General features: G+C 40.9%; 1 protein-coding gene across 1 annotated transcript; it reads right to left on the bottom strand.

Annotated features, from left to right (window-relative positions):
• Positions 1-3,049: 3,049 nt before the first annotated feature.
• ppp2r1bb (protein phosphatase 2, regulatory subunit A, beta b) lies at positions 3,050-15,987 on the bottom strand. The gene is made up of 15 exons (XM_084019060.1): positions 15,818-15,987; positions 15,057-15,147; positions 14,763-14,863; positions 14,350-14,582; positions 14,038-14,185; positions 13,766-13,921; positions 12,555-12,669; positions 11,277-11,347; positions 9,911-10,045; positions 7,543-7,716; positions 7,292-7,352; positions 5,285-5,439; positions 4,955-5,097; positions 4,747-4,838; positions 3,050-4,619 (listed from the first exon to the last, which is right to left on the bottom strand). The coding sequence occupies exons 1-15, from the start codon at positions 15,893-15,895 to the stop codon at positions 4,603-4,605; spliced, it is 1,770 nt and encodes a 589-aa protein (XP_083875186.1). The 5' UTR covers positions 15,896-15,987; the 3' UTR covers positions 3,050-4,602.
• Between the last annotated feature and the right edge of the window lie 459 nt (positions 15,988-16,446).

Raw genomic sequence — 16,446 nt, 5'->3', positions numbered from 1 at the left:
GCCAAAGTATACTGTAATGACATCAATGGTTGCCGTGACAACAGGAGGAGGGTGGATGACAACATCCTACTGCGTCTTTTTTAGAGCAGGAAAATCACAGCAGTGTTCAGGTTTAGAGCTGCACACACAAAATAAAGAAATAACATTTAAAAAAAAAAAAAAGAAGCTTGGAGACAAAGCTGTAGCTCTGAATGCAGAGGGGGAATTAACGTGTATAACGAGCCGCACCATCTCTGTGATAGTCACACTTAAACACACCATTTAAACTGCAACACCTACTGCAGCATGCAGGCTGATGGAAATGCTGCTGCATGGCTTGTGTTTTCTTATATCAATGAGCTCTTCTTTGAAGGTCAAAATGCACACGTAGGCATGCCCCCCCCCCCCCCCCCCCTCCATTATTCAGATTCTGTCCCGTGTCTCTGAATACACGCCCAGCACATGCTGGCCAGCAGATGGACAGAGTCTGAAATCCCAGTACATATGACCCAGTAGCGGCTGGAAAAATCAGCTCCTGCAGGCAGTCGAGCCAAGAGTCACACACACACACACACACACTTGCTCTGATATTATCTGGAGTATTAAGTTTGTACAGTTTATAAACCTGTGCTGCATCAGACGACAGAATAAAGAAAGGAGGGGGAGCTGAAGGTGACTTGAGGAAAATGAGTGGGCCTTCTTCTCCCCGACTGATGTTTATCATTCGTCAGCCTGAGACATCTGACCTCACTGAGTGTGTGTGTGTGTGTGTGTGTGTGTGTGTGTGTGTGGGTGTGTGTGTGGGTGTGTGTGTGTGTGTGTGTGTGTGTGTGTGTGTGTGTGTGTGTGTGTGTGTGTGTGTGTGTGTGTGTGTGTGTGTGTCGTGCTGTGAGGGGGCTTTGCGTGACTCCTTTCATTATAAATGACACAGTCCTGGGAGGCAGCTGCATTGACGTCAGGGCTCTCAGCGCCGTCAAGGGCTCTGGCTGCTGAAAATCCCCCCAAATAACAGGATCTAAATAGAAAGAAATAGGTTACTGCTGTTTCATTACTGCCTCATGAACTCAAATGGATTTAGGGGGGGGGGGATTAGCTCTCGCCCTTAAGTAATCACGTTTTAATGGTGAATTTCGTTTGGAGAAAAAAAATTGGAGTTCAAAGCTTTGGCATGTTCCTCCTGCGTGTAGATCAGCAGCTTAAAGAAAACAGCTCTCAGTAGAATGGTGTATGTGAGGAAACGGTAAACGTATGACTTGGTTATCAGTCCCAAAGGTTTCTTCTACTTCTTGGATCTTTTCCTACTTCACAAACAGCAATAGCTCTCAAGGTGGTCTCGCTGTAGCAAAATGTGCTGACACAAAGCAGCTGCACCGACCTCTGCATTACAGCATATGTGCATAATGTGCTCTGGTGATGAGGTATATACAGTCAAAGGCCTGGGTGGAGGATTGGGAGGGCGAATGACTCCGAGGGGGGCTGATGGGAGATTTGAGGAGATTAAAAAGGGAAGGTTGAGATTCTCATAAAGATCTCCGCCATGTGATTTATTACCCTAATCCTATCTGTTGATTGCTCATTTGGAATAAACAGAACGGCGTCTGCTGCATGTAGCAAAAAAACACAAGTACGGCTCAATTTGCCATCTTAATATTGTTTAAAGACCATGAAAACTGGTTAAAAAACAGATTGGACATGTTTTTCAAACATTCAAAGTAAACATGGTTGAGAAAGAGAAATATTCTTTCCCAGCCTGTATTTTGCAGCGTTCCTCTCCCCAGCAGTAGTCAGGGTGAGGCCAGGCGTCAGCTGCAGACCTGCCCTGCTCTGCATGCCTCCCTGTGGCCCGGCGACCCCATGCTTTCATCTCCACAGCAGCCAGGTTGGACCAATATGAGACCAGGAACATGTGAAAATGAGTCCCACATTTTCTTGAGCTGTTTACAGGCTGAAAAAAGACAAAGACTAGATCCACAGTATAGTGTGTCATATAAAACTATCAAAGGCAGTATGAAATACTATACTATGACTTTTTTCTACATACTATGACATCTCTTTTTTGATTACTTTTTGCGACATGAATATTATAGTATGTTGTAAAATTTCATAAAAAAGTCAGTATAGTATGTTGAAAAAGTCATAGCACAGAGCCGGCTGAAGCCCTCCACATCTCCTCAGCAGATTATACTATTGACCATTGTCAATGTTTCATCACAGCATAAATATTGTAAATCTAACACTTTATCAATTATATTAGTTGTAACCAGTATATTTTTCCACTGCTTTGGTTTCTTAAAAAAGCAAACTGGAGATAGTGGTCTGGCATTTGTTTGCACTTTAATATTCAAATATATGACAGGACTAAGCGGCATGAGTTACATTTACTTAAAAGTAACACAATAAACCAGGAGAAAATGTATGCATTGACACTCGGGATGAGCATGATGAACGTAAACTCAGCTCCAAAAGGAGCAACAGGAATTTTATGATTAGCAATAGCATTTAACAAATAGTGGCCGCAGGAGCCTAAGCAACCGTGTAGTTTGCTTATGCTTCAGGCAAGATCTGGTATAGCATATCGAAAAGACAACTTTTAAAAAAGTTGTAAAAAGTCAGTACAGTATGTCGAAAGAAGTCTTGAAATGTCACAGAATGTCATAAAAAGTAATGAAAAATGTCATAGTATAGCATCTGGAGTCATAAAATGTCATGATGGTATGTTATACCATGTCAAAAAAGTAATTATAGTCAAAAGTAGTCATGGAATGTTGAAAAAAGGCAAAGCAAGTCAAAAAGTTAGAAAAAGTCACAGTATAGTATGTTGAAACAGATGTAGTATGTTGATTTGACAGGACAGTCTTTGTCCTGTCAAATCATACAATTACAGTATAGCAATTATTTTAACTTCTGCATCTGTTGGTGATACTTTACAGAACCTGTATATTTCACTGGAAATTCAGAAGTGACTAATGGTTTTGATATTTTCTGTCAATCATGTAGCAAATGACTAATTACATGACAAGAAGCCTTATATGCTTGAGCAGTAAGTCGTTATAAAAGCAAGCTACACCGGTTCCTTTGTGTTACTTTATTCAGATCAAGATACAGTAGTACAGCATCCCAATTGTAGAGAGAATTCAAAATAAAAATAAAAGCACAGTCTTCGTGATACAGGACAATCAACAATCAAGGTTTATTCAAGACCAAAATAAGAGGGGAGGGGGGGATGAGGAGGGAACAGCGGGAGTAGTTCAGAGAAAGACAGAAGTTTCTTTTATCAACACAGACGATACATTTATTCAACCCGCCCATATCCAGCCCAGCTCCCACCCTGTAATAAAACATTATGCAGCCTTACGTACACATGCCCATGTCCTCCATCCCACGTTCTTTGAAAGCATGCACTTGTTCTCCATTGTGTCGATTCTTAACCAAGAATCCTTGCATGGCCCTTTGTTTGCTGATCTGATGCTTTTAAATCTGGTGTACAGTGGAGGACTTGGCATGACTTGATGGCTCTTGGTCACAAGGAGTGCCATGGGCTCTCATAGCTGAAGTCAAACTTTTCTTTTATCATCCCATTCATGTCCAAGGAATAAAGTGTCCCTTACAGAACTGGTGAAAACTGTTTACACAGGCATACTAAAAGGAAAACACCACTGCTTATTAAAGTCATTGGCACAAAGATTAAGAGCGATGCTGAGAACATATTGCAGAAAATCACAACTGACAGCTACTTCCCACTCTAGTACTTCAACAGAATCCCAGAGGATATGGAAGAGGGATAACGATGAGCAACACATTATGACTGAGCTGGTAATTCATTTGTTTGACCAATTCAATTCGTGTTGCTGCAGAGAACAAACAGTGCACAGGAGCATGGTAGCCTGGTTGATAGAGTTGGGAAAGGACACTACTTGAGATCGATTCATGCAATCAAGAGATTACATGCGGTACTGGACACCTCATTATTTCTTTGTCAGAAGTTTGTACAGAATTAACATGAACCATTTAGGAGACAACAGGTTTGGTCTGGTGGGCAAAATAAACAGCCTAGTATACCTGCAGACCTTTTTATCACTTCCCTGGTGAGCTACAGCGGCGTCTCAGGGAAACGAGAGCTATCAAAGGGCCGATTTGGGGGAAAAAACCCAGCTTGCTGCACCATCTGCTGCTCAAATTTTGCGTCTAGCATTTGGAGAAAAGCGCAGCAGTACAGACAGCTAGCACAGCCGTAGGTGCTAGGTAGCGAACATAGACATGTGATAAGCTGCAACGACTGGCAGAGGATGTCAAAGGGAGGAATGTGAAGAGAGGCTGGTTAGCAATGCCTAGCTAGTACAGTAGCACACAAAGTCAGCATGCACCACTCATACAATTTCATTACTTTGCCTTTGTTAAAGCACCCATTTACAGCAGAGAGGCAGGATAGTGAAGAAGCCTGTGCTATGCCTGGACACGGTCTACTTTAGGACAGTTAACAAAAGGAACAGAAGAATAGGATAAAACAATTGTTAACAGTTTTCTCTATACATTTACCAGTTGTTCCTGAACATCAATAAATATCTTGTAAAAGTGTTTGCGTTGTTGTCTTGGGTGGTTGTCTGTTATTCCATGTTGGGTTGGTTATGCTAGGGCCAGAACTGCAAAACAAAGAAAATAGAAGATGTAAGATTTCTTCTTTGTATCTTAAGTTTAAAATGCATGTCAGATTTAAATCCTGTCATTGAAAGTTAGTTTACATTGATAAGTGAAGGGAGAAATGCTTACCACTGATAGCCTCTTGGGCAAAGTACTTGACATCCATGTCGGTGTCTGTGGCCAGCTTCTCCAGCACCGGCTTGACTTCTGTCTGAAGGGCACTTGGGGACAAAGAGGATGAGAAATATTCATTCTGGTTCTTGATTTTAGTGTAATGGCACATTTCTGTCAGCGTGAAAAGAAAACATCTGAAGATGAAATGACAAAGACAACATACTTGCTGTCCAGGACGGGGCCGATCTTCTGAAGGGATTTGGCCACGTTGAAGCGAACGTTAGCCACCTGGTCATTGGACATCTTGAGGACCACTGGAAGCATCTGCTTGGTGGTGATGTCCTGGCCACATGCCTCTGACAAAGCCTGAGACACAATACAGAGGGGTCACCAACAGTGAACAACATTTACAGGTAATCGATAGATATACGTCTTTAGAAAAAGCAACCGATATAGTTTTCCAGACGTTAAATAGTACAGAAAATGTCTGACATTATTGAGACGTTAAACCCTCCATGGATGAAACATGAGGGAGATGATGCCATTGACTCACGTTGATACAGAATAAAGTGGTCATCCTGTGGAGGTAATTGGGGTCGTTGGCCATGCCCAGCACTTTGGGCACGATGGTGTTCTGAGCCCACTCTGCACCAAACTTCTCCACCAGCTTCATTAGGTTGCAGGTGGCCGCCTCACGGATGGCATACACTAGAAAATGAAAGCAACGACATTCTGTGTGACGGTATGCTTGAGTTTCGTCTATTTATGGCTCTCCATGGTGGAGAGGAAATCACGTGGCTCAGATCCTGTCTTCTTTGATGGCACCTGCAAGTTGCTCAATGTCCTTGAGGATCGTACTTTTCATGTACAGCTTGGGCATTTGTGTTACGTAAAATGTAAATGTTACAAAAAGATTCCTTTGTAATAGAGTCAGGGATGGAAAGATTCAGGGCTGATTTCTGTAATCCTGTCTTGCTTTGAAGGGCTTACGTAAGGGTGGCACAGCCCTAACCCCAGCCACACAGAAACTCATACCAGCAGCATTCCAATGATGTAACCCAGTTGGCCCCTTTGTCCTCAATAGCAGAGTGTGTGTGTGTGTGTGTGTGTGTGTGTGTGTGTGTGTCTCTCTCTCTCTCTCTAATTGGATATGACTTGAACACTAGATACTGGGGTGAAAAATGCATGCATAATACAATCAGGTTATAAAGTACAGGGTGTGTTGCTCTACAGGTACACAGCTCTTCTACAAGTTGAAATCTCTCACAGAACAGTTTAAACTAGAGACGAATCCAGGTCACACCAGCTCATAACTCACCCACAGATATCTAGTAAGTACAGTGCAACTCCACAGCATGGATTGCAGGTTGTGGCCTACAAGAATGCGGTTAAACTAAATGGGTTAACAGAGAAAGGATGACAGAGCGCAACAGACTAGCTCCAAGTCTAGCTGAAGTGAAAAATATATGTATAGCTCTTTTAGATCACATCTCTAGTGATACTGTGCACATATACAATGATATATGCTGAAGGATTTCCCCCCCAAAAAAACTATTTCTTCATATTTGACTTCCTTGAAACCAAATATGACACGCGCTTACATCAACTTGTACCAACCAATAATATTATGACATCTCTCCATCAGTCAGTGAAATCATCCCTATATTCCTCCCAGCGTTATGTCCTGGCCACCTGAGCCGTTTCACTTGGAAATACGCCACAAAACGGAAGAAAGATGCTCTTGAAATGCAGCGTCATCGCAGCTGTCCTATAGTGACACAAATTCTGATGACAACTTGTCCAAAACTTTGTACGACAGGTTGTCTTTCACGTCTCCCTTTCCATACTCACAGCTACACTATAGACTAGTGCACATGGCCTTAGAAAGAAGAGGACCTCTTAATCACAGCCCTCAAAAGGAGGACGTACATGATAGCAGAGAGCTGCAGATTGCCATCCTTAACGCCTTCCTTTGGCCCAAATTGTCTCTCTCACAAATAACACAGCATCACAATGATAAGAGGAGACCCGTTTGCCAATTGATTGGGGTCTCTAGTGCAAGAGCAGTGATGTTCTGAGATATGGAGACATTCAGAGAGTCCGTTAAGTCCACTCTACAGTGTGGCAGCTTAGTTCAGGGTCTGCCTTTAGAACAAAATTAAAATGACCACGAGAAGCTGTCTCTCCGAGGCAAATATGGAAATAAAATCTGCGTCATGTTGACATCCAAATTGAACTCATGATTGCATTGTTTCTCGGTTTCTTTGCTCTCCGTGTCCTTATGAATGCATAATCTAAAGGCGTGTGTTGTATATTAATTTCAGAAATAGCCATACACAGCAACTACTTGAAGATCTAATTATCCACAGAACATTTGGTAGCAATCAGACCTACAGTTGAGATGTCAAAATGTGTTTACGGATTTACACGGTCCAAGTGGTAACCGCTTTAAAAATGTATATATATATACACGTCATGCCACAAAACTGTAGGTTCGTATTTTTTTAATTCAATTTGTTAGTACCTTAGACTTAAACTTAAACCAAGAAAAGTGGCTTACCGTGGTCAATGAGCCAGGCCATACAAAGGGTGTTGAGCTTCTCGTCAAAGAATTCCACTCCCTAAACAAATATGGACAGTGTCACTACAGAACTTTCCTTGATATTGACTAAAGAAAAAAACAGACCTGGCAAAGTACATTTGTCTGCACATTGCCAAGTATTCTTGTTCTACTAATGGTACAAATTAAAATGACCTTTTAACCATATTCTTCATAGGTTTTTAGCTGTGTTCCTAGTCTCCATGACTCACCAGCTGTCCTGCCAACAGGGGCATGTACTCGATGATGGCGAGGCGGACCCTCCACTTTGCATCCTCGGCCAGCTCCACAATGGCCGGCAGCAGTGACTGGGAGAGCTGACGGATGCCAATCACCTCGTTCACACAGTCTAGGTTGGAGATGATGTTGAGACGCACCTCAGGGCACTGTGACAGAAAAATTAAGATGTGTAAAGCTTATGGCAGCACGCTTTCATCGCAACAGTGTTTTAATATTAGAAAATTCACAATAAGCCGTCATGTCTGCATTGCAAGTACCACTGGAATTACCAGAGACAATGGGTATTTTGGTTCTTTGGGTACCTTAGAGAGCCCTCATATTACAGGAATTATACGGTATGGAATCTGAATAAATTCAAAATTTTTAAATTATCCAATTAGAGTCCAATGCATGTTGCACACACGTTATCAATCTCAGACGTGTCAATCCAGGGTCACTTCTGAGGAGACTGAAGGAGTTGTCGCTGATGTTCATTGTCGACAACAAGCACCTCCTTTATTATGATGTCTATGTTTGGTGTTTTGAGGGGCTTGCAATGCCAATCCTCTCAGTCAAAATTAATTCTAATAGGATGGACCCATGTCCTTTCCACGAGTTAGCCACTCCTAGTTTTCCACCAAAAGATGGCAACTATGGAGCTCATATCATTGGAAGGGGAATACTTGCCTCTCGTGGCTACCGTAGTGTTTACATTCCTTTTGGACATGGTCTCCTGCACACTTGTGTTGACTGTCTTGTAAACAAGTGATTTGCTGTTAGCACTGGTATTTAAATAAAATGTCATGCTGTACAGGTTTGTACAGTTTGCTTTAGCTTTGTGACATTTTTTAAACCTAAGAACCAATTACACAAATTCTATTTGTCTCATAAACCTGGTATGATATATATTAAAATGTTTATCATATAAGTTATATTGACCGTTTTTACATTCTTCCAAGTAATTTTCTTTCTAATTTGACACACGCAACATTTGTCAGGTTGTTAAATAAGCAGGAACAGAGAAGTAGGAAAATTACACACTGTAACAATGTTAAATAATGCCGCTTTTAAATTAATGGAACTCCTGCAGCTTGATACCTTTAAACTGTCCTCAGCACCTTGAATTATTGAAATTTTGAAGTCAAAGCTGTCAGTTTGGACATAAATCTAATTAGACACTTTGTGCGATGAGAAAATGAGGCCATCTTTAAATAGGACTATGGAAAGAAGCAGTGAAGAACCGACAGTCTCAAGCCATCCAAAACATGTACGGTATATACATTTGTGTCCAACCTGTCAAACTCATGTCTAATCTGAATATGCAAATGAATGTCATGGAAATGTATTCAAAGGATAAGATGTGTGACAAGGATACAGTTCTACATGAACCCGTTACATTAGCTGATGAATCCTTGTACGTTCTTCCTCCAAAACCCAGTCAGAAGTAACTTTTTGCAGACGCATAAAACATGTTGCTCTAGAATTCTGTTACTGTAACAGCTCCAAGAACAAATATCAAAAGCTGTGTCTAAAACTGAGTCACAAACATAACTGAAATACAAAGTAGACTGATGAAAGGATATGTCCAATTGAATTACAAAACAGCTCTATGCGCTACATGACCAGTTGGAACCGTAGGCTTGCCTGACGTACTGAAGACCCACATTCCCTTACGAATACACAGATGCACGGATTGCCATTTTCAATTCCAGGTTTCATTTCAAAGTCTGACGAGCAATTCCGGTGTTCTGTTTAAGAACTACAATTGACAGGAATGGGCCAGTCTAACATTTTATTTTCACCGTCCCCCAAAACAATCCCAACCATCCCAAAGTCAGAAGTAAGCCTCAAAAATTAAAAACGTTATCCTTTTACTTTGTTATGGTCATCCATGGTGGTGATTTGCATAAATTACACAATTGATGACAAAATAAATTGTATTTTTATTAAAAATATCTGCTTTGATTAAATAATGTAACAATAGTTATAATCATGTATTATAATGGTCGTGGAACCATCTTTAGCGTTGTTAAGTTAAACAGGTCAGCGACACAAAAATCCTTGTCCAGCTTTTCATTATGCTTCCTGCTAGACCGAGCAATTTGGTCTCCTCATTGTAAGGTCTCAGTCTGGCTGCCAACTATCAACCAGCCAGGTGGCATTGGTAAGTGGCTTACTGTATCACAGATGAGCTGATCCCCAAAGGCCAACAAAGTTGGTCAAAGTCAGGCACGTCCCATTAAGCTTTTGTTGTGAGTGTTCACAACAAAACTAAGCACTAACTTGGAGGTTTTTCAAGGCCAGCTGGGTAAAATATAAAAGAAACTGAGGGTTATTATTACAAGTTTGCATTTCCTTTACCTCATCCTTCAGCTGAGCCAGGAAGAGAGGTAATAAGTGCTCTATTGTGTTGTCCTTGCCCAGGATGGTCGAAAGGCCCATAATGACGGAGGCCAGGGCTGACTTCACATGCTGGTTGGTGTCTGAAACAAGCTCCTGTTTGGAGACAGGACACATAGGAGACAGAGAGATCAGCACAAACAAATAGTAAAGACAGAAAGAACATTAAAAAAAAAAAACACCAAGACGACTGCTATGGGTCATATTCACAACACACCAGAGGAAGGAGGCTATCATCGACTTCTGTGTAATGTACAGCAAAGTGGACATAATACTCATGCAGACAACAGTCTTTGCACTTAACTGCAGATGAAATAACTTCAAATACAATGTAGACAGAAACAGCATAATATAATTAAGGGGGACAGAAACTGCCTGTTATGCTCACTGGTATCAAAGTTTAATGATCAAACCAGTATCACATGGAAGCTTTTAGTAGAAAGAAACTACTTAAGAGCTCTACGACTTTTTACATATTTCTGTGTCAGTTTGTTGCTCGCTGACTCTGATCTGTACCTAGTACATATAATAGTATATGAATCAACAACTTCACTGCAGGTCTACTTGTACCGACAATACCATTAGTGAATTTAAAAAACAAGCATACAAGATTTAATTTAAATCAGCAGCACTACACTCAACTTATTGGTTAACAAAAAACAATAGTGCCACCTGCTGTTCATATTTTGAGCAACACAGGCACACAGACATGCTTCTTTCTAATGTAACATGCTCACTTAATAGCCATTTATGGTTAGGGTATCTCATCTTTGTGGCTCAGAGGTTAATATTTATTGGAAGATTTGGGGATCTGGTCAAATGAAGTTAAGAAATCTACAAACACCAGGTTTACCATAGTTGGAAAAGTAAACGACAAATAGTGTGCCGCATTTCCATGCAACTGGCAATTGAATAACCACTTGTGTACAAACTTTGTTTCATACATGTATGGGTGATTCATATAATGCTTTTAAATTCTGGGTTTGTTAAAACCCTTGTTTTGACTAATTATGTTGCGTGCCCCCATTGTATAATACACCACAATTGAGATACCAGCAATTCAGTTAAATCAAATAATAACAGTATTAAAAGGAATCATCGCCAACATACAAAAAAAGTATTCCCACTGCCTGAAAACAAATTCATTTATGTGGCTATCACAACACCACATGTCTGCATAAACGCTTTGAGGAAGACTATAAAAAGATATGCCTCTAGTCCTTTTCCATGCTTAATGACACATAGCAACTCAGTGTTTTGTTCAACAGATAAGTGAAGCAGCAGAGAAATGTCACATTGTTGGCAGACAGAAAAGTTTATTTTTTACCTTAACACAAGGCAGAATGTGAGTCATGATGATTTGTTCACGATTGTCCTCTGGGAGGTTCTCGCAGAATTCTAACAAAAAGAAGAGAACACAGTCAATAAAATACACAGCTGACTAGGCAAGGAGCTAAAACAAGTTGTTCAATGTAACCCATTCAATCAAACAAGTTTCTTTCTGGTATTAAGACTTTATTTACTGCGTATTCATGTACCGACTAGGGCTGCAGCTATCAAATCTTTTTGTAATTGAGTAATCTACTGATTATTCCATCGATTAATTGGATAAAAATTAACATTACATAACATCCATGTACACTGTTAATTTCTTAACACATTCGGTGTACCCATTGTCTCAATGACTAAAAAGAGGAATAAAGATAAGAAAAAAAGGGAAAAAAGCTAAAAGACAAATGAGGATTTTTTCTCTCTTTAAATCTCAGCACAAACAAGAAATCCAAATAACCTAAATAGTTTAAAAATAAACTTAAAATGCTTGTCTTGTAATATTATAAGCAATGTTAAATGTAATTATGTCCGATTCCTCACTGCTCCGGTTTGTGGCTGTGACGCCGAGACCCGGAGGGGAGGGGAGGGGGGCTGCTCGGCCCACCACATACCTGTCCCGGTTGTGTTTCTGGTGTTTTTTAAATATTCTGAACGACGACGCTGTGACAGTTAAGGCAGCGTTCCCAGCCCGACTCTGCCGTACTGCATAATGTCAGCTGCCCGCGGTGAACCGGAGACCGGATCAAACGACCGGTTCTCAAAACTACACCTGACCGGACCGCCCGGTTCGCGACACCGTCTCGAATGGAGACGCATGAGACAGGACTGGTATCTTACGGCGCGAGAGGAGACAGTGAGACAGAACTGGTATCTTACGGCGCGAGGGGAGACGGGTATTACGGGCACAGCAACTTTCTGTACGAAAAAATTATCGACGGTTGTTTTCATTTTGACGCTCAAGCATCGCTGTATGCTGTGGGGGAAAAAACATTACACTACACACAAAAACAGACCCGCTGAATGGAGCACCGGTGCATCCAAGGAATATATTTAGCCGCAATTCACTGATTTTTGGACGCATGTGCGCCCTAAATGGTCACTCCGGAGCCCTGGCTTCCTCAAAAACGGTGACAATGATCCCTGCTGAGCAGCCGCATAATGCAGATAGGAATTTAACGAAGCTTCGGGGCAGAGTTTTTGCCTCAAGCATTTTTTAGAATCGAGTTACTCGAATAACTCGAATAATCGTTTCAGTAGTAGCCCTAGTACCGACCTTTGACTTTGTTGGCTGCAGCAGCACGGACCTCAGCTTCACAGTCCTTCAAAAGATTCTGGAAGGCTGGAACCAGATCGTTCTTGGTGATCTCTGGTCCCACTGCTTTCTGGAGCTGCATTTAGAGAGAAAACAACATGTCTCAATAACCAATATGTGGGCTTTTTTTCCCTCTTTCTTTTGAGAAACAAGAATAAAATGGGGTTGTAAAAAGTATATTAACAGGTGACATAACTATGATGACCAAAGTAATGTCCAAGATTTCAAAATAATTTTCAATGCTTAATTCATTTGGAAAATTGTCTCCAACAATAAGCACGTATTACATGCTTATGAATCTGTTGTTTACCAACATCCTTACATGCAACAGTTCTTCAATGTGAGTGATGAAAGCATGGCAATGGGTCACACGTCTAAAATAAGTATTTCTCATTAATTACCTAGACTGTGGTGCCCATCAAAAATTCAAAATGAATGTTCATACTGGTAACATGGCCTTCACAAACAGATTTTCTGTATTTTCCTGTATATAACGTGCTAAAATCTGGTAGTTGTAGGGTGATGACACAGTTTGGTGCATGTAACACCAGGTTCACACCGGTTGCGGAGCCCTATGTCGATCGTTGTGCAAGCAGTAGCCTGACTGCTCACAACAGAAGTGCATTTCTAGAGCTAATCCTTGAATATTGCGTGAGTCGAGATAAAATAAAAAAAATATGCCTTTTTTTTAGATCACAACCCAGTCATATACGTAACAATATATGCAAAAAAAAATTATCAGAATAATTAATGTTTTTATATCCAATCCATGTAACACTAAATATGTGTTTATGTTAGGTAAAAGCAATCAATAATATTGGGTTATCCGTCCAATCTATCTCTAACTTTTAGTGACAACAGGTGTGTGTGAAGCCACAGTCCTCTGTAGCTCAGTATTGTGACATATTCTAAACTGGTCCACTTTTTAACAGTCCAATCAAATGCAAATTAGTTTATTTCAATCCCTCTTGTGATTGTACACCATTCATATATTTGCTCTATTAAAAAAAGCACATTTGTTCCATCTAGCAATAAGCTTATTAATCAAAATTCAACAGCAAAACAACACATTTAAATAACTTAGTGGGGCTTTTTACAAAGTAACAGCACCCTGAATGCACTTAACAGGATGCCAGGAAGGAGGCAAAGGGGGAATAAAGTCAGCTACTTACCTCAGAGAACTTGTCAGCCACCATGTAGCGGACCCTCCAGGATTTGTCTTCTGCAGCCTGGCGCAGAGTTGGCATCACCAAGGTCTCCAGGTCCTCCTGAGGCAGCAGAGTTGCAATGCTGACACAAGCCTCCACTGCAAGCAGCCGCACAGAGTCCTGATGGAGAAAGGTAATGTGATCAATTAGTTCATCCCTGAGTTCAACAGTTAGAGGGGACTGCACTACAAAGATCAACAGCAGATTATGTTGAAAAGGAAGAGGACTGCTCGCACCTGCTCATCGGAGGCCAAAGCAGTGAATAGGGAAATGATGTCACTTTTTACATAATCCAGCTCCAAGACTTTAGCAAACTCCCCCAGCTTAGATGCTGCAGCACGGCGCACCATGGGAGTGTCATCTGAGCACAAGGTGCGAAAATGCCTAGAGACAACCACAAACAGACATTGGATCAGAGAAACTGACTTACCAACCCTGGTTAGAAGCCTAAAACATTCAACTCGGGTAAAGATTAAATAAGATGTCTACTATGTCAAATGAGAATGTAATGCAAAATAAAAAAATGTCTTCATTAAGAAGCCCCTTACTGGCGGATCTCTGCCTTGACGGTGCTGGAAACACGGGGATAACAGACGCTAAAGAGGCCGCAGGCAGATGTGCGAGAAGTGAACCAGTCACCACTGGCCAGCCGCTTCACCAAAGGCTCAAAATGGACCTCCAGGTCAACTGGAGAGTGCTCCTGAGAGATCTTCCGCAGGGACTCCACGGCTTTATCTCTGACTACCGTCTCCTCCACTGTAGCGAGACTCTCCAGAGGAGGCTGAGTATCATAAAGAAATAAGTTTAGATAGGGTTCATGTTCAACTTTCCACAAATATGAGACATTGATTTCAGAAATATCCACAACTTAAAAATACTGCAGCATTTCCGTTATGCTTTAAGCAAGAGACCAAACCCAATAATTAATTCATCATAAAAACAAGGTTGGCCAGTTACTTACCAAAAGACAGTGGACGTACTCCGGCCCTCCCACCAACATAGTGAAATTGCCAAGCTGCTCAGCCAAGGCCAAGAGCACCTCATCTTCATCATAGATGGTGTCTAAAGGATTACAGGGACACTTGTAAAACATGTCTAAATAAATATATGCATGTCTGAAAATGTAAAACAATGATCGACACTTACTGGAACAGCTATAAGTTGCTTAAAGTACACATTCAGCATTTCTCTACGTGACAACCTCCTGTGTCAAACATCAGGTGATTTTAATGGCCGATGTAATTAACTTTATTACCTGTGAGGAAGGGAAGGAGTTCCGTTCGAGTCCTCTCTACACCAAGTGCCAGAGCAATGGTGGACAGCTTCTTGATGCTGTTCAGTCGTAACTGTAAGGTTACACAAAAAGGGCATTCGATAAGCATTCACAATAGAGTGTAAGCACATTGACTAAAAATGGTCAATGATTAGCGTTGCTATACTAAGCTAATTTTACCCAGGTAAGATTTACTAGAAAAGTATTTCTGTTAAGGTCGCAATCTAGTGTAGGCGGTCCGTTTTATCAGTAAATAGCGTTTCAAAAGGCAATTAACTAAAGTAGCTGAATGGTTTTACATCTGTTGACAATGAATAAAAATGCTAACAACAGTGAGCTCTTCCTACCGCGGCCTTGGACGCCCTGCTGTTGTGATTGCTAACTTCAGTCTGTTAGCTAGCATACAATACGTTTAACGATGGAGGCTGAACCAATGACCTGGTTTGCTTATCTAACCAACTAACGTTTATTATGTTGCCTTACATCTAAATCAGTGTAAGCAGCGACAATTACAACCATAGTTTCTGAAGATGTATCGTTAACGTCTACAATCATGACAGCAAACCAGCTAGATTGGCAAAGCAGGGTGCGCCCGGTAGAAGATTCCTGATAGGCCTTGGCCGGGAACGTTAGCTTGCATACATGCTAGTTAGCTAGCAGGTAATCAGGAGCGCGACTGAAATACATCGAAGCCTATTACTAGAACAATATAAATTAAGTCCAAAGTAGTGTTATTAACATACCTGGACATCCTCATTTCGCAGCTCATCAATAAGAACGGCGATAGGGTAGAGAGAGTCGTCTCCATCAGCTCCTGCCATTTTGGATACTGTTGCAGTTACCGAATGGCGCTGCTGTGTTGCACTACGGGGTTTCTGCCAGAGATGAGCGGCTGCAGGGCCCTCCCTCCTCCGCTGCGTCACTGCTGCTGCCTTCAAGGAGCCACTGAGAAATCCGCCAAACCACAACCATAGGCCACACAAAAACAAAATGAAAAATAAAATTACTTGAACAAATAAAACGTTAGATAAAATAAGGACCTAACATCTCGTAAGAAATAAAGTATATCTATGGTTATAAAATTACGATAAAACTATCTGTTTATCAGAATTAATTTGGTTTAATTTTAATTCTTCTTCTTCTTTTTTTAATTTATTTATTTATTTTTTTTTTACCAATGAACTGTACACGAAAAGTTGGTAGCCTACACACTGTAAAATAACAACCTTACGGAGATTCAACATTAACAAATAATTGTAAGAAGCCAATAACTAAACCTCAAGAAGAAAGTTTGACACCCCTTGTTATTTATATCCATAAACATAACATGTATTCTTGATGTGCCTAAATTATCAAGAGTATTTTTAATATA

This window comes from Eutrigla gurnardus (assembly GCF_963514095.1).
Source record: "Eutrigla gurnardus genome assembly, chromosome: 10".
In the NCBI taxonomy this organism is placed as follows: domain Eukaryota; kingdom Metazoa; phylum Chordata; class Actinopteri; order Perciformes; family Triglidae; genus Eutrigla; species Eutrigla gurnardus.
This window is presented reverse-complemented; position numbering and strand designations above follow the sequence as displayed.

Excerpts from the sequence above, each read along its gene's own strand:
- ppp2r1bb (XM_084019060.1), bottom strand. The coding sequence starts at position 15,895 with ATGGCAGGAGCTGATGGAGACGACTCTCTCTACCCTATCGCCGTTCTT. Across the intron at positions 11,348-12,554 it reads TGCAGCCAACAAAGTCAAAG|AATTCTGCGAGAACCTCCCA; the intron begins GTCGGTACTAGG and ends TCTTTTTGTTAG. Across the intron at positions 4,839-4,954 it reads GGCCCCGTCCTGGACAGCAA|TGCCCTTCAGACAGAAGTCA; the intron begins GTATGTTGTCTT and ends TTTGTCCCCAAG.